This window comes from Hippopotamus amphibius, chromosome 5, assembly GCF_030028045.1.
Source record: "Hippopotamus amphibius kiboko isolate mHipAmp2 chromosome 5, mHipAmp2.hap2, whole genome shotgun sequence".
NCBI classification, from domain to species: domain Eukaryota; kingdom Metazoa; phylum Chordata; class Mammalia; order Artiodactyla; family Hippopotamidae; genus Hippopotamus; species Hippopotamus amphibius.
The window spans coordinates 26303755-26327655 of NC_080190.1; the positions used below are offsets into that span (position 1 = coordinate 26303755).

The 23901-nt window shown below is 36.4% G+C and overlaps 1 protein-coding gene across 1 annotated transcript in view; it reads left to right on the plus strand.

Moving 5' to 3' along the window:
* CFAP43 (cilia and flagella associated protein 43) overlaps window positions 1–23901 on the plus strand; it is a 113332-nt gene that overhangs the window by 16810 nt on the left and 72621 nt on the right. Inside the window, exons 6-9 of the mRNA XM_057736513.1 lie at window positions 3759–3918; window positions 7228–7295; window positions 8921–9052; window positions 18930–19046. Of these exons, the coding sequence (XP_057592496.1) occupies window positions 3759–3918; window positions 7228–7295; window positions 8921–9052; window positions 18930–19046 (477 nt within the window). The remainder of the gene's footprint in view (window positions 1–3758; window positions 3919–7227; window positions 7296–8920; window positions 9053–18929; window positions 19047–23901) is intronic.

Sequence of the window (23901 nt, forward strand, 5' to 3'; positions counted from 1 at the left end):
GGACTTTTGTAACTCAGTGCATTTTAACCCTTCTCTGAAAACAGAAATTTAATATTAAAGTTTGACATCTCTGAATCATACAGGGAATATTTTTTTTTAAATTTTATTTATTTATTTATTATTTTTTTGGGGGTACACCAAGTTCAATCATCTGTTTTTTTTGCTTGTTTGTTTATTTATTTATTTATTTTTTTTTTTGGGGGGGGTACACCAGGTTCAATCATCTGTTTTTATACACATATCCCCGTATTCAATACAGGGAATATTATTAAAGCCATTTAGTTTACATTTAAATTAGAAATCAATTTTCCCAGTATTTACTTCTTTCACTTCAGATAAATAAGGTGAGAAAAACTGCTAAAACATTAAGTAATGTCTATACAGTAAGTGAAAGCATCACTAAACTTAGATCTCAAATGTTTCTACTACTAAACTAAGATCTCTCTTGATTCTATTTCTTCCTTTGAATGAAATTTCTTGTGACCCATTACAAAGAAATCAGTAATGACTTGACCTATTTAAGGGTCTTAAAAATTGACAAATGTGGATTTTTATAAAATTACAAATATTAAATACTCCCTTTGTCTCTCTTCTAGCTAACACTAGAAAGGCACATGGTAGGACTTTAAATAGGCCCACATCACATTACACAACTTATTTGGGGCATTAGAAATGGTATCCAGTAGTAGCATAGGGGAAATCAAAGGCAGATGTTATCTGGGCAGAAACTGGATCCAAGACAGTGAATTCAATCCTAAGTGTCCAGTTTTCTTTTTCCATCTACCTTTAAAAAAAACAAACAAACAAACTGAAGTTGCTAAATAGAAATTCCTTTTAAAACTCAAGTATTCTGACACATATTCAGATGCTTACATTTTCTCAAATAATATTAATTTGGGCTTGAGTTTTTTATCTTTGATCTTCAGGTGATCAAAATGTTTGATTCCAGAGGACTGAACAAGGAGGTGATGTTACCAATAAATACTTTTAAACACTATTGGCACCTTTTCTTTTAAAATTCTCGATTTCCAAAATTGAAAATTGTTGTTTCTGCTTGCACCACATAATATCACATTCATTTTTAAGTGGCACAGAATATATTTATTGATGAAAGAAAGTAATAGGAAGACAAGCCCAGGTTTATCTTAAAGAAAAGCCGCACACAATACTAGTTTAATATACCAAGGCAAGAAAATTCCAAGTTTGAATCCTCACCCTCTGTGGCATACATACAGATTCACCAGTACTGTGAGAACCAGATATGTGTGGTTTTTAAGAAAGATTTTCAAGCCCATTGCCATACTAGGTAAGAGTCTGTCTTTTTGTGATTTATAGTCTAAGGTCATCAAGACAACCCAGGCAAGTTGTAAATAATGGTGATTAAATAATGGTATTCAGTGCATAACTCTTTTCCCTCTGAGTTAAATCTCAATTTAGGCACCACAAAAATGTCATTAATCAGCAACAGTTTAATCCTTTTGAGTGGTTTTGTCCCTTTTTTATGACCACTGGGTGGATAGATTGTTACTCATGTTCGATCCAAGGCTATGAGGGCATGAAGTAGGCCAATGATACAATTAAAGACAATCTGTCCTTTAAAAAAATTATCATGTGGAGTACTTCTGTGTATGATTTCTGCCTTAGTCATATTTCAAGGTCCAACCCAAATGATAATTCTCTCTCTGCCCACTCCTTTCACTCCACCAGGAAGAACAAATTGCTTTCTCATAGATTCTCTCGTAATACTTAAACCCTCTTCTGCTATAGCCTACCATATTTTCTGATTCTGTTGTTTGTTGATACTACTTCTTCCCTCAGTAGGTGATTATCCTATTGAGAAGAGGGATCTCTTAGCAGCTGGCACAATACCTGGTACATAATCAACACGCAATAAATGTTTTTGGCAATATCAATTATGCAACAAATTTATATCAGTTGGGAATCCAGCAGAATAGTACTTTGGCAGTGCTACACCTGCTTTACCTTGAATCTATCAACCTTTCCTAAATTAAAGAGCAGTATATAGTATTCAAATAATAGAGTATTTGCTACAACAGTGGCTTGCATAATCAGAGAGTTTTGAGTGGAAGAATGTCTATTTATATAGGTTGACAGTATTCCCCAACTGGAAACTTATTCCAACTTCCCTTGCTTTATTTTTCTCCCATAGCACTTTCAACACATAACATTCTATATATTTAACTTCTTAACTTACTTTTACTCTGTTTTCCCTCACCATGAAGGCAGGTCTTGTGGGTGTGTATTTTGTTCACTGCTACATCCCTGTGCTTAGAACAGTGCCTGCTGTGCAGCATAAGTATTTGTTAGATAATGAATAGATGAATAAAGGGATGAAATAAATAAGGAGCTCTCAAGGAATTTAAGAATTCTGCTGATTTGGCCATTAGCTTATTAAAAATGTTTTCTGTCCAAAATAAGGATGTACCACTTCTATAATTAGAAACAAATAAAAATATTATAAAAAATGTTTTCTGTTCCTATGGCTATAAGGATGCCTAAAGAAAACAAAGACATTATGGTGTAGCTAATGCAATTCTAAATACTAGCATAGCATAAAAAAAAAAAACTCAGATAGTACTAAATGTTATATTACAAATAAATATGTAAATAGATAAATAAATAAAAGTAAGGTAGTATGTTTGGATAGAAACATACTAGAAATAGAAATAAACAGAGAAGAAAGAATGCCATCTTATGTTATGCCATGTTATGGTACCCTGAATTCAGAATCTTAATCAGTGCTGTGGAGGGCACGTGCCCAGAATCGCTGTCACGGCTATTTTGACCTCTGGGAAGGAAAGCACATTGTTCAGGACTTGCAAGGAGGCCTGCTCTGTGTGGACAGAGAGGGGGAGAGGCCTCTCCCCTTCTGGACACAGTATTTAAAGCTGCAGGGGGCATAACACTGAGATATTATCATCTAAGGCAGAGATCAACAGACTATCACCTGCTTTTATATGGCTTCAGCGAGGACTGTTTTTTACATTTTTAAAGTGTTTTTTTTTTAAAAAAAAAAAAAAGGGAAAACAAGGGATATGTGACAGAGACCTATGTGGTGCACAAAGCCTATACTTTACCTGGTCCTTTTCAGGAAAAATTTGCCATAGACCCTTGGTCCATATTATTTTTAGTTCCCAAAGCCAACTTTTCTTCTAGGTATATCCCATAGATTTGGTGTATTTCTCTCTGAGTTTTCCATGGAATTTAGGTCAAGTAGGATGTTTCATGAACTAGAGAGGCTACCAGAACTAGATGAGGGGTCCTTCTATTCCCTGTGATAGTTAACCAAGCACAGGATCGAGGCCAACCTCTCCATAGCCACTCAAGGAAAATCACATTCATGGCCCCGCAGAACCAGGAGGGAAAAGATTGACGAAAATCTTCCTCAAATGTGGTGATTTTAGCTAAACGATGATTTTCTTAGATCCAAGATATCAAAAAGTCCACCAAGAAACAGCGTAGAAGTTATTACTCAAGGCTTTTTGCAAAAACCTGTGACACTAGAATTCTGAATGTGTCAGCAAAAACGCCTAATATTTTCCCTAGTGAATTAAAATGTAGAGTGAGAAATGGAGCAGAAAGGAGTTTACTTAGCTCTTGGCAGAGGGGGGGACCAATGAATGTATGTAGGTGCATATCAATTTGTTTCGTCTTGGAAATTGTTTTTGCTGAGTATTTCTCTGGCTCTTGAGCCATGACTGTTGTCTTAACACAAGGTTTTAAATCTTCCCTTGAAGCCCAAAGACGATCTATATACTTTGCTTCACCCGACTATGCACTGCTGGACTCCAACAAGTGACCTATACGTTGGCTGTGAAGAGGGTCATCTTTTAATGATTAGTGGAGAAACCCTGAAGGTAACTGTGCTTAATAAGATAGAAGACGGACCACCAACGGGTAAGAAACTGCTTTGCTTCATCTTCCCAGAAGCGTAGCCATTGGTGATGGTTTTGCACTTGACAACGGATGTTTTGTTCCCTGTTTTTCTCTTTCTGGAGACATATTTGATTCCTCCTTCTCCTTTATACTCTAGTTAGTTACCAAGTTCTCTGCATGTTCCTTGTAGCTAACTAATATTTATTGAGTGTTCTATGCTCTAGGCTTTCTGCTATCACTCTATAAGCATATTTCACATAATCCTTAAAACAAATTTATAAGGAAACACATTTTTATCTTCATGATATAGAAGAGGAAATGGAGGCATTAAGAGGTTAAGAAACATGCCCAAATTCACATAACTAGTAAACTATGGAGCAGACACCTGAACCCAGACAATAAGACTTCAGAGTCCAAGTTCTTAGCTACTACTCTATATCCTTCCCATACATATGCCTGTTCTGTTTAATCAGCTAATGTGCCCTTCCCTGCCTTCCATAATGACCCTTTCTCCACAAGACCTTGTTTTTGTTTTTAATATTTATTTATTTATTTGGTTGCACTGGGTGTTAGTTGTAGCATGCAAGATCTTTGTTGCCACATGGGGGATCCTCATTGCAGCATGCATGATCTTTACTTGTGGCACTTGAAATCTTCAGTTGCGGCACACAGGATCTAGTTCCCTGACCAGGGATCAAACCCAGGACCCCTGCATTGGGAGCTCAGAGTCTTAACCACTGGACCACCAGGGAAGTCCCAAGACCTTCTTTTAAGACCAACTGCCATCTTGAAAATTACTTTTTGTTGCTTGATTAGAATTTCTGAGAGAATCTGATCTATTCTCCTTAAATCTGGTGTCCATTCCTGGTCCCATCAGCTGTGGCCAGAGTTGGGCCTGGGTCAGAGAAGCCAGTGTCACCTTGTGGGGGGCTACGAGTAGACACTTTGAGAAGGGAGTCTCACCAGGGCAAGTTCTCCAGTGACCAATACACTCTCCACTCCAATTCCTCTTATTATTTCACACCTTGATTTCTGCAGCAACGTTAGAGCTGACTTCACTGACCTTAATCCACAGCTGACCCAAACCAGGCATCTCATCCGTGGCAAACTGCCCTTCTTGAAGACCATTTTCAACATATAACTCAAGGACCACTTTTCCTTGATTTCAAGCCCTCTCGAATCTGATCTTACCTGCACCATTAATATTTCCTATTACTCCCCAGTATGAGTTTCCTGATCTAGCCAGTCATTTCTTCCCATCATTTCACAGACATGCCACCCAGCTCATTCCCTTGCCACCTTACTCTCTGAATCCTCCAGTTCCCAGCCCAAACACCATGTCCTACAGCAAGTTTTCCCTAGCTTCATGTCCCTCAGCTATTCTCTCTGCTGTTCTCTGACTCACACTTCACTGAGAAAGTGAAGCCATTAGGTTCGACTTTCCTACCCCCAGCTCCCTTCTCTCTTCCCTTTGTAGTCACCTGTACTCTCCAGGCCTAGTCCACCCTCTGATCTCACGTCCACAATGCCATCCCTTAGCCGTCTAAAAAATAAGCCTCTCTTCTGGCCTGGCTTTACAGTTTCAGCTCTCCCACTTGAGCCTTTTAGAAGTTCTCATCATCCCTGTGCTCTCTCTAAGTTCTGCCTGCTGGCATTGTTACCTTTGTCAAGGATGCCCTTCTCTTCCTTGTCTACCTGGTGAAATTATCCATTGTGGAGCCTTCCCTGTCCTTGCCCAAACCTACAGGCAAAATCAAGTGCCCCACCTGGGGTTCCATCAAACTCACTTCTTTGTTAGAGCCTCATCCTGTGCTGTTACAGTACACCTCATGGCATGCTGGATCTTAGTTCCCCAACCAGGGATCGAACCTGTGCCCCCTGCAGTGCAAGCACAGAGTCCTAACACTGGACCACCAGGGAAGTCCCTGTATATAGTCTTATATTGTTCACTAGTTCCTTCCTGTATACTATTTCTTATTATTTTCATGACATGTTATAAATACTTTCAAATAAATATCTAGCTTCTACAATGTGGAGCACACTAAGCAAGGTGCCTCCAAGTTGACATAGGTGGCAAATATGTAATCTCAGAATCAACACCCACAAGGGATTTATATTTTATTAGAGAATAAGACAAGTTGAAAAGAATTGCAGCCAGGAAAATTAAGAAGTGAGGAGAACTTCATAAAGTGCTATGGGACTTCAGATGAGGGGAAAATGCCAAGTTAAGTCATTTTGTAGGTGGCATTTGAAATAGCCCTTAAAGGATGGGTTCACAGGCAGAGATGAGGGTAAGTGGAATTTGGGGCAATGGTATCTGTATAAACAAGAAAACATGGGGGAATGTTGAGAAAAGAAGTGGTCCAGTTTCTCTGGAGCATGGAGTGTTACGCAGGAATAGTAGGGAACAAAGGGACATCTATCTGATACTGGACCTGACCTTGAATGTCTAACTAAGGCATTTATACTTCATTCAGCTGACAGCGGACTGACATCAACTCCTGAATGGGGATGTACCCCAATTGAAATTGTGCTTGGGGAGATTAATTATCCATAGTTCAGGGAAGCACAATCCTAGAAGCAGGTGGCTATAAGCAGTAGGCACCTAGACTAGGCCAGGAGTCGTAGCAACCTGGACTCTGGTGGCAGTTGGATTGGAAAGAAGAGACTTCTGGGAGGTGAATAGTCTTTGGAGGAAAGGACAGTATGCTTCTTAGCATCTGGCAAAATGCCAAGCATGTAGTATGCAATAAATAAAAGCCTGATAGGTGTCTCTGAGCCTTTGATCTTGTAGTTCTTGCGGTTTACCTACATAAAAGGTAATATTATTTTTGTCACTTTCCCCAGGACAATATTTTATTAATAACAATGTTCTTAAAGCTCATTTTTTCCTTTTCCTTTTTTAAATCCACTATTTTATTTATTGAGGTATAAATTTACATGCCATCAAATGTACAAATCTTGAGTATACAGCTTGATAATAATATAGTTTTTGTCTTTTTTTTTTCTGGCCCCTAAAAATCTATGATAACTGCTTTCCTAAAAACGAAAATATATTTACTATATAATTCCACATTGTTACTTCCATAGATCTGATGATACAGAACATAAAAAAAAACCTCTTGTGATTTAGGTCAGTAGTCATTGTGAAGCAGACTTTATTCTTTATTGTTTGAGAAGCACCATAGCACATATTCTGATAGGAAGTTGGTTTGTAGGAATAAGAATCAAAAAGAAGTGAATAGTCCTAGGAAAGCAAGTGAGATTAGTTACTCTGTACAGTACTTTTAATTATGTGTCACCTGCTTTATCTTATTTTCTTTTCCAAAGTTGGAAGAAATCTTATCAGTCCAGTCACCATGGCGTATCAGAAGGGAGGCGTGCTTGCTTCTGGAATTGTAATGTATTTTTTTTCTTCAAAATTAATTGCTTTCAAGAAAATATACAAATATCTCAAGCTAACACAACATTGTAAATTAACTATACTTCAATTTAAAAAGAGTTAAACAGTTATTTCAAATAGGAAAAAAAAAAAGAAAATATACAAGTTCCATTTGCTGCCATTTCCTATGATGAGCCATGATTTGGGATGTCAAGTTCTGTCAGATTATTAATTAAAATTCTTTTTTCGGGGGATATTATTGTAAAGCTTTTTATGATGAAGAATTTCAAATATATACAGAATTAGAGATAACAGTATAATGAGCTACCATATGTCTATCTTATTGCAAGTAAGCAAAAATAGAATTAAAAAATCCACCCCCCAAACACACGCGCGAAAACACACACACACACACACACACACACACACACAAATGAGTCAAGTCTTACAGAGTTCACCAGCCAGTAAGTGGAGAAGCTGGGACTTGAACCCAGGTGTGGCAAACTCCAAAGTCCTTGCTCTCGTTTATTAGGGCACACAGCCTCAGTAAGTATGAAAAGGGGCCAGACCAGGTTACTTTTCCATCAATGCTAAGGTTTGGAGCTGACCTACACTAAAATCTTAGGTCTACTGGTAGCTGTCCCAAAAACACTGTTAGCTTTGTCTCTTCTTTTGCCACAGATCACCTCTCCAGGAACCTAAGGGCAGCTAGGCAATGATGTCAGAATGAGAGATATAGCTCCACCAACAAGAAGCAATCTGGAGGTCATAAACCTACATTTAGCTTGTAATCTCCTCCCCCCAACCTTGGTGGTTTTTTTAACCTAGTTTAAAGGAGAGACTGGAACATCTGCTCTAGTGAGGGATGGAGAATGATGAGCTTGGAGAAAGCACCTTGCACGTCCCGCCCAGGTCCCAAGTATGAACCCAGCCGTCTCACAAATGCCTACTCTTAGTTATTATGGGATCTAATCTAGAAATGATGTGTAAATTTGCCCAAAGACTTTTCATTACTGTAAAAATCACTTAAGATCTTCTTGAGAGTAGTTAAATTAACCTAAAGCTGTTTACAACTAACTGATCAACATTTAACCAACCCATTTTTTCTGGATGCTTGCCCTGTTTCTAGCACTGTGTGAAAAACTAGAAAAGAGAACACAAAGGAAATAAACAGCACACTCCCTACCTTTGAGTCATTTAAAGATTTAGGAAATGCATATAATGATGATTAAAAGACATACATTAAGCCTAAGATCCTTTGAATTAAGGAGACCGCTGGATACCAGCCACACAATAAACTCTGCCTCATCTGCCCCACCTCCTATATAGTGAAGAATGTGGTAAGAAGATAAATGCTAAAGAAGTTCAAAGAAAGGAGAGATCAGTAAAATTTTAGGCAATTGAAAAATGTGTCACAAAAGAGATAAAATTGAAAATTGATGAGGAAACGATTAAAAGTTGGCTAAATAAAGGTAAGAAGCCAAGGCATTCTAGATAATGTAAACATAGATGATGATTCCAAAAATGAACAGTAGATGGTAATCAATAACTCTTCGCTTGTTTGATCAGGAAAGTATATTGAATACAACACATTGATTGAGACTAATTTTCTTCATTTATCTCACTGTTTTTGGCCTCTAGGATGGTTTTGTATATTCTTTTCTTATTAAAGATACAAATTACAAAGTAGAGGATTTTCTTGAGGTTGAAGGGCCTGTGGAACATTTGATGTTTTCTCCCAGTTACAGAATGTTGCTGATGCAGACAGACAAGGTATGCTAGATGGTGATTTCTTGACATGAAATTTTCATATATCATTATTATCATCATTGCATGACAGGAATGAAGGGCAGAGTGTGCTGCATGATGGTGCACTACTAGTCAGGACTCTTTAGCTTGCAAATGAAAAAATACCAGTTCGGAGATTGGGATTGCCATATATACATTACTAATAAGAAAAAGAATATCAAATTGTACACTTTAAATATATGCAGTTTATTGTATGTCAAAAAAAATAAAAATAAAATTAAAAGGAAAAAAAAGAAAAATACCCAATTAAAAAGATCTAAATAACACGGTGTGTATAACTTAAAGCAAGCAAGGAATTGATGTACATCCAGGAGCTCCCAGGATGCTACTAGCTTTGTTTTTCCGCCATATCTTGGCTCTGTTTCCTCTCTGCTTCCTCTCTCTATATGCAGACTCGCCCCTGTGGTATCAAGAGAGCCTCCTGCAACTCTGGTTTTATATTTTTATCCTCTTGGTGACCCTGGTAGAAAGATACCAGCTGGAAAAAAATCTCCTGGAATCTAGACTCATTGAACTAACTTGAGTCACCTCTCTACCCCTGGGTCAATTATTATGTCCGGAGGGATTCTAAACTCTCATTGACCAGGCCTAAATCACATGTGTACCCTTGGACCATGGGTAGAGTCAATCCACCCAAACCTCTACTGAGGTTGGAGTCATGGGTGGTTCTCTAAAGAAAGGTCAGGATTAGTACCAGTTTATATTGTTAGGCAATGATTTTAAATGAATTACCATTAAAGTTCAATGATTTTCTGCCTAAAAGAAATTTATATTTAAATACATAAAGACTTAAGTTTCTGTAAATTACCAGAACTAAAAACAACTGTGCTAACGATGTGTTAATAAATGGCAAACTTAAAATATCTATGGAGAACAGGAAGCAATAAAAAATGTAATGTAACAGAAGGGAGAAAGACACACATAGAAGTTCTAAAAAAGAAAAATATACTAACAAAGTAAAAATTAGAGTGTGTCCAACAGAAGACTGGAGAATCAATGAACTGGAAGATAGATCAGAAAAAGTTGCCCAGAATGTACCCAAGAGACCAAAGTATGGGAAATACAGAAGGGAGGGTAAGAGAAATGAATGCTACAGTGAAAAGGCCTAACATATATTTGATTGGAATCCCAAAGAGGAGAGAGAGTGAGACAGAGGCAGTATTTAAAGAGATATTTTCCAGAACTGATTAAAGACATGAATTTACAGCTTCAAGCAGCCCAGTGAATCCCAAGCAGGATACATAGAAAGATATACACACTGAGACTTAACAAAGTGAAATTTTTGAAAACCAAAGACAAAGATAAAATCTTAAAAGCAGTCAGAGAGAAAAATAGATTATTTCAAAGGATTTTCAATTAGACTAGCAGTTGGCAATAATGTAAGTAAGAAAGAGTGGAATGATATCTTTCATGTAGTGTAGGGGTCAGCAAATTGTGGACCCATGGGCCAGAACCATCCTGCTGCTTGCTTTTGTAAACAAAGTTTTATTGGAACGAAGTCAGACCCACTGGTTTATGTATTGTCTATGGCTGCTTTCACACTACAATGGTAGAATTAGGTAGTTGTGAGAGAACACATGGCCTGCAAAGCCTAACATATTTACTAGATGTCCCTTTATAAAAAAAAAAGTCTGCTGACCCCTGATTTAGTGAAATAAGGTTACTACCACCCAGAAATTCTATACCTAGGGAAAAAAAAGGAATTAAAAAAAAGACATTTTTAGGCACTCCAGAATTGAGAGTTTATTAGCACATTGTCACTAGAGAAAATTCTGAAGAATGTATACTTCAGGCAGAAGGAAAATGATCCCAGATGGGAAGGACTGTGATGCAGAAAGAAGGAAGAGCAGTAGTAAACGTGTGGAGAAATGTAAGTGAACACTAACTGTACAAAACAGCACAAATAACGTGAAGTTGGGTTTAAAAATAACATTGATTTAAATCCCAGACAACAACAACATAAGTTGAAGGGAAAGAAGTCAATAGAATACAGTATTTCAAGTTTATTTTATTGCCCAAGAGGAGAGTAAAGGTTTTAAGTAACTTCTGATGTTTATAAATTAAGCATGCATGTTCTGACCTCTAAGGTAACCATAAAAGAACTGAAACATCAGAAGAAATTTCCACACTGTAGAGGGGGGAAGTGAAATGTTAAAAAAAAAAAAAAAAAAGCAACCCAAAACAAGGTAAAAAAAAAAGAGAGAGAAAATGAAACACAAAACAAATGAGAAAACAGAAAGCGTAAACTAAAATGTAAGGTTTAATCTCAAATATACTAGTAATTACAATTAAAGCAAAACAGAATAGTTGGTTTAGTTAAAAGGCAAAGATTGCCATATTTGATTTAAAAAAAAGCCAAACCTAACTACGCACTGGTTTCAGGTGACATAACTAAAGCATAAGATTGAAAGTAATTTTTAAAAAATACAGTAACATTGAAAGTAAATGTAAAAAATAGAAAAATATATATCATGCAAAACTTCACCAAAAGATAGCCTTTGGAGATATATTAATATTAGACAAAATAGACTTTCAGGCAAAAATCATTACTAAGGATAAATGGGCTTATTTTAGAATAGTAAAAGGTTAAATTCACTAGGACTATATAAACTTTTAAGATATATTTGTACCAAATACAATAGCCTCAAAATATATAAAGCAAAACATGACAAAATGACAAAGGAAAAACAAAGTCATGATCTCAATAGATTTTAATATACTTTTCTCAGTACATGACAGAATAAACTATGTGTACTCAACATAGCAGCCAAAGTGAGCAAAGCATCTCTTTCTACTACTCAGAGCCCTCCAGCGATTTCCCATGTTATTCTGAGTAAAAGCCAAAATCTTCACTATGCTTTACAAGGCCCTTCATGATGTAGACTCCACTCCCCACCCGGCCTCACCTTATCTCTGAGTACTCTTCTTCTTGTTCTCCCTGCTTCAGTCATGCTGGTCACCACACAGCTTGCTTGTATTCACCAGGCATGCTCCTGCCTCAGAGTGTTTGCACTGGCTGTTCCTTCTGTCTGGAATACATTTCCCACAGAATCCACCTGAATCTCTTCCTCATTTCCTTCAAGTCTTTTCTCTAAACTCACTTTCTCTGTAAAACCTTTCTTGGACACTCAGTTTAGAATTTCACCCTCTTATTTTGCCATGTCATATCCTCTTTCCCTGCTTTATTTTCTTTCTTCTTACAATTATTACTCTTTAACTTATACTATATATTATTTAGATATCTTATTTAATGACCAACCCCCCAGTAGAATGTAAGTTTCATGAGGGCAGGGAACTTTTGTCTGCTTTTTCCTCTGATGTAGCCCCAGCATCCAGTGCTGTGTCCAGCACAGTGTATCCACTCAATATTTGTTGAAGGAATGAACGAAAGGTAAAATCTGTAAATACCTACCAAATTTTAGACTTTACAGAGTTATATTTTTTAGATAAACAAGAGCAAATGTATTCATGTTTAATTCAAGTAAACTTGAAGAACTTATGATCAGTTGAAAGCAGACTTCTTATTGCTAGTTAAGTAACCATACCATATTACAGTTACTTGGCAGAGATGCATAACATACAGGTATACAGGGTAGATTTTTTTGAGAGGTGAATTTGGAACCTGAGAATAATAAACAAGTCATAAGTAACAGCTTTGGCCACACCTCTACCATTTTCACAAATGTTTATTTGAAAGTTTTCATTAGTGCCCACCATGGTCTAGTATGTGATAGAATTTAGTTCATCTTAACAACTTTTCTGGTTTTCTACATTTTCCAAATTTTCTGCATAAATAGACATTATTTTTGAAGTCAGGAAAAAGTGCTTTATTATGTTTTGTAATCTCAAAGAAAAAAAAACCTGAAAATGGAGAAAAGAAATCCTATTTCGGGGAAAAGATGGTGGCGAAGTAGAAGGACATGGAATGCATCCCACTCCACAGATGCATCAGGAATACATCAAAAGACAATAATTCCCACAGAAAACCAGCTGAACACCAGCAGAAGACCTCCGATGCCAGAAAGGACTGCAAAGATCCCGACATAACTGGAACAAGCAATCTCTGAAGTCTGGACTGCTCGACCAGAAGTCAAGTAGGAGGCTCTTGAGAGGGAGTACCGAATCTAGGATGCTAGACCACTAGGGAGTCCTCAGCCACAAGGAAGATTAACAGCAGAGAATTCTCATGGAGCCCTGTATCAGAGTCTAAGACCTGGCTTCATCCAAGTGTCTGCAACTGCCAGTGCTGGATGCCTCACACCAAACTACAAACAAGACAGGAACACAAACCCACCCATCAGCACACAGACTACCTAAAGCCATATTAAGCTCACAGATACCCTAAAACACACCACCTGACATGACCCTGCTCATCAGAGAGAAAAGACCCAGAGCCACACACCTGAAAGCAGGCACCAGACCCTCCCACTAGGAAGCCTACTCAAGACATTGGACAAACCCCACACAGGGGGCAGAGAGCAAAAACAAGAGGAATTACTACTAGGCAGCATAGGAAAGTAGACAGGAAATCCTATAAATTTGACAAAATGAGAAAACAAAGAAACACCTTGCAGGCAAAGGATCAAAAAAAAAATCCCACAAAACCAAGTAAATGAAGAGGAAATAGGAAAAATGCCTGAAAAAGAATTCAGAGTAATGATAGTTAAGGTGATCCAAAATCTTGATAACAAAGTATAGAAAATACAAGAAATAGTAAATAAGGACTTAAAGAACTAAAGAGCAAACAAACAGTAATGGACAACACAATAACTGAAATTAAAAATACTCTGGATGGTATAAACAGCAGAATAATGGAGGCAGAAGAATGAGTGAGTTGGAAGATAGAATGGGGGAAATAACTGCCACAGAGAAGGAAAAAGACAAAGAATAAAAAGAATGGAAGACAGTCTCAGAGACCTTGATGACAACATTAAGCGCACCGACATTTGAATCATAGGCATCCCAGAAGAAGAAAAAAAAACAAGAACGGGTCAGAGAAAATATTTGAAGAAGTTATAGTGGAAAACGTCCCCAACATGGAAAAGGAAATAATTAATCAAGTCCAAGAAGTGCAGAGAGTTCCATACAGAATAAACCCAAGGAGAAATACACCAAGGCACATATTAATCAAACTAATGAAAACTAAACACAAAGAAAAAATATTAAAAGCAGCAAGAGAAAAGCAACAAATAACATATAAGAGAAACCCCATAAGGATAACAGCTGATCTTTCTGCAGAAACACTGCAGGCCAGAAGGGAGTGGCAGGGTATACTGAAAGTCCTGACAGAAAAACCTACCACCAAGAATACTCTACCCAGCAAGAATCTCATTCAGATTTGAGATATCAAAAGCTTTCCAGACAAGCAAAAGTTAAGAGAATTCAGCACCACCAAACCAGCCTTACAACAATTGCTAAAGGGGAACTTTTCTAAGCAGGAAACACAAGAGAAGGAAAAGACCTACAAAAACAAACCCAAAACAATTAAGAAAATGGTAATAGGAGCATACTTGTCAATAATCACCTTAAATGTAAATGGATTAAATGTGCCAACCAAAAGACACAGACTGGCTGAATGGATACAAAAACAAGACCGTTATATATGCTGTCTACAAGAAACCCACTTCAGACCAAGGGACACATATAGACTGAAAGTAAAGGGATAGAAAAAGATATTCCATGCAAATGGAAGTCAAAAGAAAGCTGGAGTAGCAATACTCATATCAGACACATTAGACTTTAAAGTAAAGGCTATTACAAGAAGCAAGGAAGGACACTACATAATGATCAAGGGATTGGTCTGAGAAGAAGATATAACAATTGTAAATATCTATGCCCCCAACATAGGAGCACCTCAATACATAAGGCAAATGCTAACAGCCATAAAAGGGGAAAACAACAGTAACACAATAATAATAGGAGACTTGAACACCCCACTTACATCAATGGACAGATCATCCAAACAGAAAATGAATAAGGACACACAAGCTTTAAATGACACATTAGACCATCTCAACTTAATTGATATTTATAGGACATGCCATCCAAAAACGACAGAATACACTTTCTTTTCAAGTGCACACGGAGTATTCTCCAGGATAGATCACATCTTGGGTCATGAATCAAGCCTCAGTAAATTCAAGAAATTTGAAACCATATCAAGCATCATCTCTGACTACAACGCCATGAGACTAGATATCAATTACCTGAAAAAAACTGTAAAATATGCAAACACATGGAGGCTAAACAATACACTATTAAACAACCAAGAAATCACTGAAGAAATCAAAATGGAAATAAAAAAATACCTAGAAACAAATGACAATGAAAACACAACAACACAAAACCTACGGGATGCAGCAAAAGCAGTTCTAAGATGGAAGTTTATAGCAATACAGTCCTACCTCAAGAAACAAGAAAAATATCGAATAAACAACCTAACCTTACACCTAAAACAATTAGAGAAAGAAGAACAAAAAAACCCCAAAGTCAGCAGAAGGAAAGAAATAATAAAGATCAGAGCAGAAATAAATGAAAAAGAAATGAGGGAAACAATAGCAAAAATCAATAAAACTAAAAGCTGGTTCTTTGAGAAGATTAACAAAATTGATAAACCATTAGCCAGATTCATCAGGAAAAAAAGGGAGATGATGCAAATCAACAGAATTAGAAATGAAAAAGGAGAAGTAACAACTAACACCGCAAAAATACAAAAGATCATGAGAGACTGCCTCAAGCAACTATATGCCAATAAATTGGATAACCTGGAAGAAATGGATAAATTCTTAGAAAAGTACGATCTTCCAAGACTGAACCAGGAAGAAATAGAAAATGTGAACAAACCAATCACAAGTACGGAAATTGAGACTGTGATTAAAAATCTCCCAACAAACAAAAGTCCAGGCCCAGATGGATTCACAGGCGAATTCTATCAAACATTTAGAGAAGAGTTAACACCTATCCTTCTCAAACTTTCCCAAAATATAGCAGACTCATTCTACAAGGCCACCATTACCCTGATACCAAAACCAGGCAAAGATGTCACACACAAAAAAGAAAATTACAGGCCAATATCACTGATGAATATAGATGCAAAAATCCTCAACAAAATACTAGCTAGCAGAATCCAACAGCACATTAAAAAGATCATACACCATAATCAAGTGGGGTTTATCCCTGGAATGCACAGATTCTTCAATATACACAAATCAATCAGTGTGATACATCATATTAACAAAATGAAGGACAAAAACCATATGATCATCTCAATAGATGCAGAAAAAGCTTTTGACAAAATTTAACATCCATTTATGATAAAAACTCTCCAGAAAATGGGCATAGAAGGAAATTACCTCAACATAATAAGTGCCATATATGACAAACCAACAGCCAACATCCTTCTAAATGGTAAAAAACTGGAAGCATTCCCTCTAAGGACAGGAGCAAGACAAGGGTGCCCATTCTCATCATTATTATTCAACATAGTTTTGGAAGTTTTAGCCACAGCAATCAGAGAAGAAAAGGAAATAAAAGGAATCCAAATTGGAAAAGAAGAAGTAAAATTGTCACTCTTTGCAGATGACATGATATTATACATAGAAAATCCTAAAGATTCTACCAGAAAACTGCTAACACTAATCAATGAATTTAGTAAAGTAGCAGCATACAAAATTAATGCACAGAAATCTCTTGCATTCCTATACACTAACAACAAAAGAGCAGAAAGAGAAATTAAGGATACTCTCCCATTTACCATTGCAACAAAAAGAGTAAAATACCTAGGAATAAACCTGCCTAAGGAGGCAAAAGACCTGAATGCAGAAAACTATAAGACACTGATGAAAGAAATCAAAGATGATACAAACAGATGGAGAGACATACCATGTTTCTGGATTGGAAGAATCAATATTGTGAAAATGACTATCCTACCAAAAGCAATTTACAGATTCAATGCAATCCCTATCAAATTACTGACAGCATATTTCACAGAACTAGAACAAGAAATCTTACGATTTGTATGGAAATGCAAAAGACCCTGAATAGCCAAAGCAATCTTGAGAAGCAAAGACGGAGTTGGTGGAATTACGCTTCCTGACTTCACACTATACTACAAGGCTACAGTGATCAAGACAGTATGGTACTGGCACAAAAATAGAAAGGAAGATCAATGGAACAGAATAGAGAACCCAGAGGTAAACCCACGCACATATGGGCACCTTATCTTTGACAAAGGAGGCACGAATATACAATGGAAAAAAGACAGCCTCTTCAATAAGTGTTGCTGGGAAACTTGGACAGCTACATGTAAAAGAATGAAATTAGAACACTTCCTAATACCATATACAAAAATAAACTCAAAATATATTAAAGACCTAAATGTAAGGCAAGACACTATAAAACTCCTAGAGGAAAACATGGGCAGAACACTCTATTACATACATCAAAGCAAGATCCTTTTTTGACCCACCTCCTGGAATAATGGAAATAAATCAAGAATAAACAAATGGGACGTAATAAAACTTAAAAGCTTTTGCACAGGGAAAGAAACCATAAAGAAGACAAGAAGACAACCTTCAGAATGTGAGAAAATACTTGCCAATGAAACAACAGACAAAGGATTAATCTCCAAAAAATATAAGCAGCTCATGCAGCTTAATACCAAAAAAGCTAATAACCCAATCCACAAATGGGTGGAAGACCTAAATAGACATTTCTCCAAAGAAGACATGCAGATAGCTAACAAACACATGAAAAGATGCTCAACATCACTAATCATTAGAGAAATGCAAGTCAAAGCCACAATGAGATATAACCTCACACCAGTCAGAATGGCCTTCATCAAGAAATCTAGAAACAATAAATGTTGGAGAGGGTGTGGAGAAAAGAAAACTCTCCTGCACTGTTGGTGGGAATGTAAGTTGGTACAACCACTATGGAAAACAATTTGGAGGTTCCTTAAAAAACTAAAAATAGAACTACCATATGATCCAGTAATCCCACTACTTGGCCTATACCCAGAGAAAACAATAATCCAGAAAGAAACATGTACCATAATGTTCATTGCAGCGCTATTTACAATAGCCAGGACATGGAAGCAACCTAAATGCCCAACAACAGATGAATGTCAAAGAAGATGTGGCACATATATTACTCAGCCATAAAAAGGAATGAAATGGAGCTATATGTAATGAGGTGGATAGACCTAGAGACTGTCATACAGAGCAAAGTAAGCCAGAAAGAGAAAAACAAATACTGTATGCTAACTCATATATATGGAATCTAAAAAAATGGTACTGATGAACCCAGTGACAGGGCAAGAATAAAGACGCAGATGCAGAGAATGGACTTGAGGACGCGGGGTTGCGGGGGGAAGGGGAAGCTGGGACGAAGTGAGAGAGTAGCATAGACATATATACACTACCAACTGTGAAACAGATAGCTAGTGGGAAGTTGCTGTGTAACAAAGGGAGATCAGTTTGATGATGGGTGATGCCTTAGAGCCCCAGGACAGGGAGGGTGGGAGGGAGTTGCGGGAGGGAGGGGATATGGGGATATATGTATAAATACAGCTGATTCACTTTGGTGTACCTCAAAAGCTGGTACAAGAGTGTAAAGCAATTATATTCCAATAAAGAGCTAAATAAAATAAAATAAAAGTAAAATAAAATAGTGAAAAAAATCCTATTTATTGATTATTTTAATGAATGAATGAATGAATGAATCTACTTTCCCACCACCTTTTCCCACACAGTGCCTTGTTCACAGTAAGCATCTAATAACTATTTGTTGAACTGAATACACAACAATTGCATTCTTTTTTCTTTTTTTGGTGTATTTATAGGGCTCTATTTATATTTACACTTTTGGTGAGGAGCCAACCTTTGAAAAAGTCCTAGAGGCTTGTGATGGGAAATTTCAGGCAACTGACTTTATCACACCTGGAAATGAATACTGTATGGTAAGGAATATTATATTGTTTCACAGCAGGATTTAAGGGTGAGATTTTGGGAGTTCATGTGCAAACTGTTGTAAATAGGAGACAGAGGGTATTCTTTTTTTCTTCTTCTTCTTCTTCTTTTCGGCCATGCTGTGCAGCATGTGGGAATCTTAGTTCCTTGACCAGGGATCAAACACTGGCCCCCTGCATTGGGAGCATGGAGTCCACCAGAGACTCCAGGTGGACCACCAGGGAAGTTCCCAAGGGTACTCTTGAAGATGTGGCAGAAATGCCAGCCATTTCCATCATCACATCTGCTCCCCAGTTAGAATGACATCCTCATATTGTGACTTGGTAATATTAAGTCTCTGAACAAGACCAAAGCAATTAAAATCTTAGGCGCCATCTTTGTTTGTTTGTTTGTTTGTTTTTATTGGAGTATAGTTGATTAGCAATGTTGTTATACTTTCAGGTGTATAGCAAAGTGATTCAATTACACATATACATGTATCTATTCTTTTTCAAATTATTTTCCTATTTAGGTTGTTACATAATATTGAGGAGTCATCCTGCTTGTATTCACCATCCAAGCTTTCCAAGCCAGATCTTTAAACACATTCATTGGTAGTGAGTTGTCAACACTCATTAAACTATTAGTGTTTACCCGCTTTCAGAGTGGTGCAGCCCCATCTGAAAATGAAAATGAAATGGTTACCATGCACAAAACATGTATTCAGTCTACTTAGAAAAAAACTCCTCTCTCTACATGCAGAATAGAAATTTTTTTTCTGGTGTTTAACTGCTTACCTTTAGTTGATCTCAAGAAACATATTTCATTTTTCATATGATTTATCAACAAACCCATTAAGATTTTGGGAGTTCTAGCAAATTAAAAAAATATATAGACTATGGAATAGATAACACTTCAGGTTTCTTCCAGTCTTCAGATTCTGATTATGTGATTTTTCTTCCAGATGTTCTTTGATAAGAATTATGCCTATTCTTAGGGTTGTTTCAACTCAATAAAAAAGTTTAATACAAGATTTTCATGTTTAGGATTTAGATACTTGATCCATAGTATCATGTTACCCACTCCTTAGTATTCAAGAAACAGAATTTAAATTGTATCACATTGTAGTTATTTTAAGCTGCTTTCAGTCTTGATCCTGTGAAAGAGTAAAAATTATCTGTAAAAATTGACAATGTGAACTTTGGGTTTCCAGTCCAGCATGTAAAGAACCTCACAACAAAAAACAAGCTGAATAAATTTAAAATCAACAATTCCTCTTAGACCCCTCAGAGAATTGAGGTCATAGGGAAAACCACTGTCCCCAAAATATAGAGGCAGACAGGCAGATGCAAAGAATCACAGCTTACTGGAGCAGATGCTCAGAAGTAGAAACCACCACTGCAGCTAGTACCCGGGGGGTTACAGCTGGAGAATCTGCACATCTCAGACCAAAACAAGGACACCAGAGGGAAGTTTAGTTTCTGACACATTCTGCTACAGAAAACAGTAAACACAGTCTAACTCGTAGCAAGATAAACATAAAACCTCACACTACAGCCTATTGAATTCATATTGTTTTACCAAGTACCTCAAGTCCAGCTTTGAACAAAAATTATAAGGCATACTAAAAGACAACAACAGTTAGAAGAGACAGAGCAAGCATCAGAACTAGTATCAGATATGGCATATATGTTGTAATTATCAGGCCAGAAATTTAAAACAAACTATGATTAATATAGTAAGCATTCTATGGAAACAGTGGACAACATGAAAGAAAGACTGGATAATATGAGCAGAGATATGGAAACTCTAAGAAAGAAAAAAGGAAATATTAGAAATAAAAAATGCTGTGACAGAAATGAAAAATGCCTTTGGTGGGCTCACCAATAGACTGAATATTGCAAAGGAAAGAATCAGTAAGCTTAAAGAAATGTCAGTAGAACCTTCCAACACTGAAATGCAAAGAGAAAAAAGAACGAAAAAGAAAGAACAGAACATCCAAGAACCTGGGGCAGTTATAAAAGGTATAACACACACATAATAGGAATACCAGAAGGAGAAGAAAGAAAAGAAGGAAAAGAGGAAATGTTTGAAGTAATAATAGCTGAGAATTTTTCAAAATTAGTCACAGACACCAAACCACACACCCAGGAAGCTCAGAGAACACTAGCAGGATAAATACCAAAAAATCTACACCAAAGCTTATGACATCAAACTACAGAAAATCAAAAACAAAGTAAAAGTTTTGAAAAAAACCAAAAGGGAAAAAAACTTTACCCTTGAAGAAACAAGGATAAGAATTACAGTGGTCTTCTCTTCAGAAATCAGGTAAGCAAGAGTAGAGTGAATATCTAAAATTTTGAAAGAAAGAAAAAAAAAACAACAAAAACCTAGGATTCTGTATCCAGCAAAATTATCCTTCAAAAGTGAAGGAAAAAAAAAATTTTCTCAGACAAAGAAAAATTGAGGGAATTTGTCACTAGCAGAATTGCCTTGCAAGCAATGTTAAAAGAAATTTTTCAGAGAAACAGACCATCAGGCAGGAGATCAAAATCATAGGTGAATAGAACAATAGATCAACTGGATCTAATTGACATCTATAGACTACCACATCAAACAATAGCATAATATTCATTCTTCTCAAGCACACGTGAATTGTCCACCAAAATAAATCACATTCTTGGTCATAAAGCATACCTTAACAATTTTAGAGAAATATGTTTTCAGGCTTCATGGAGTTAAATTAGAAGTGAATAACAGAAAGATAGCTGGAAACTTCCCCCGCCCCCAAATAATTGGAGAGTAAACAATGCACTTCTAATAACACAAAGAAATCTTAAGAGTAATTAAAATTTTGAACTAGGGACTTCCCTGGTGATCCAGTGGGTGAGACTGTACTCCCAATGCGAGGGGCCGGGGTTCCATCCCTGCTCAGGGAACTAGATCCTACATGCTTGCCACAACTAAGAAGTTCGCATGCTGCAACTAAAATAGCCCACATGCCACAACTGAAGACCCTGCGTGCTGCAACTAAGACCTGGAGCAGCCAAAATAATAAATAAATAAATAAATAAATAAATAAATAAATAAATAAATAAATAAATATTAAAAAAATTTTTTGAACTAAATGAAAATGAATATACTACACATCAAGATTTATGGGATTTTGCAGTGAATGCAAGGCTTAGAGGGAAATTTATAGCATTCAACGCATATATTATTAGAAAAGAAGAATGTTTAAAATCAATAATCTAAGCTCCCACTTTAGGAAATAGGGGAAAAAACCCAAAATAAGCAGAAGAAAAGAAATAATAAAAATGAGAGCAGAATGCAGTGAAACTAAAAATAGGAAATCAGTAGAGAAAATCTAAGAAACCAAAAGCTGGTTCTTCAAAAAGACCAATAAAGTTGATAAACCTCTAGCCAAGTTAATGAAGGGAGGGGAGGAGTGGGAGAGAAAGGTAAGAGATACAAATTACTAACATCAGAAATGAAAGTTAAAGAGGGGTCATCACTACTGACCCCATAGACATTAAGAGAATAATAAAAGAGTAAAGTCATCCTTCTGTATCCATGAGTGATTGGTTACAGGACTCCCTGTGGATACCAAAATCCACGAATGGTCAAGTCCTTTACATAAAATGTCATAGTAAGTCAGCCCTCCGTATCTACAGATGCAGAACCCACAGATACAGAGGGCTAACTACATTGTGAACAACTCTGTGCCTACAAATTTGATAACTTAGATGAAATGGACCAATTCTTTGAAAGATGCAATCAATCAAAACTCACACAAAGAGAAATATGTAATTTGAATGAGCCTATATCTATTAAAGAAATTGAATAAATAATTAATAACATTACAAAACAAAACTTTCCAATAAACAACAAATAGAGGGGAACTTCTTCAATCTGATAAGGAACATCTTTAAAAAACCTACAGGTAAAAGGGTACTTAATGATGAGAACACCTATTCAGCATCAACTGGAAGTCCTAGCTAATGCAATAAGACAAAAAAAGGAGGGTGGGTGCAGAATAAAAGGTATTAAGATTAGGAGGGAAGAAATAAAACTGTTTGTTCTCAGATGATCTGATTGTCTATGTAGAAAATCCAAGAGAATCAATAAAAAAATCTTTCTGGAGCTAAATGAGTATAACAAGGTTGCAGGGTACAAGTTTAATATACAAAAGTCAATTGCTTTCTTATACCAGCAGTGAACAATTGGAATTTGAAATTTAAAACACAATACCATTTACATTAGCACTGAAAAAGTAAAATAGGAATAAATTTAACAAAATATGTACAAGATATATATGTGAAAAACTATAAAACTATAAAATTCTTTTGATGAAAGAAATCAAACAAGATCTAAATAAATGGATAAATATTCCATGTACATGAGTAAAAAGACTCAGTATTATTAAGATGTCAATTCTTTCTAACTGGACTTATAGATTCTATGCAATCCCAATCAACATCCCAGCAAATTACTTTGTAAATATCAATAAACCAATTCTAGAATTTACATGAAAAGGCAAAAGACCCAGAATAGCTAACACAATATTGAAGGAGAAGAACAAAGTGTAGGACTAACACCACCCGATTTCAGTATTTACTATAAAGCTACAGTAATGAAGACCGTTTGGTATTGGTGAGAGAACAAACAGATCAATGGAATAGAATAGAGAGCCTAGGAATATAGTCAACTGACCTTTGACAAAGATGCAAAAGCAATTTAATTGAGAAAGGATAGTTTTTTCAACAAATGGTGCAGCAGCAACTGGACATTCACATGCCAAAAAAAAAAAAAAATCTAGTCACAGATCTTACGTCCACAAAAAAATTAACTCAAAGTGGATTGTAG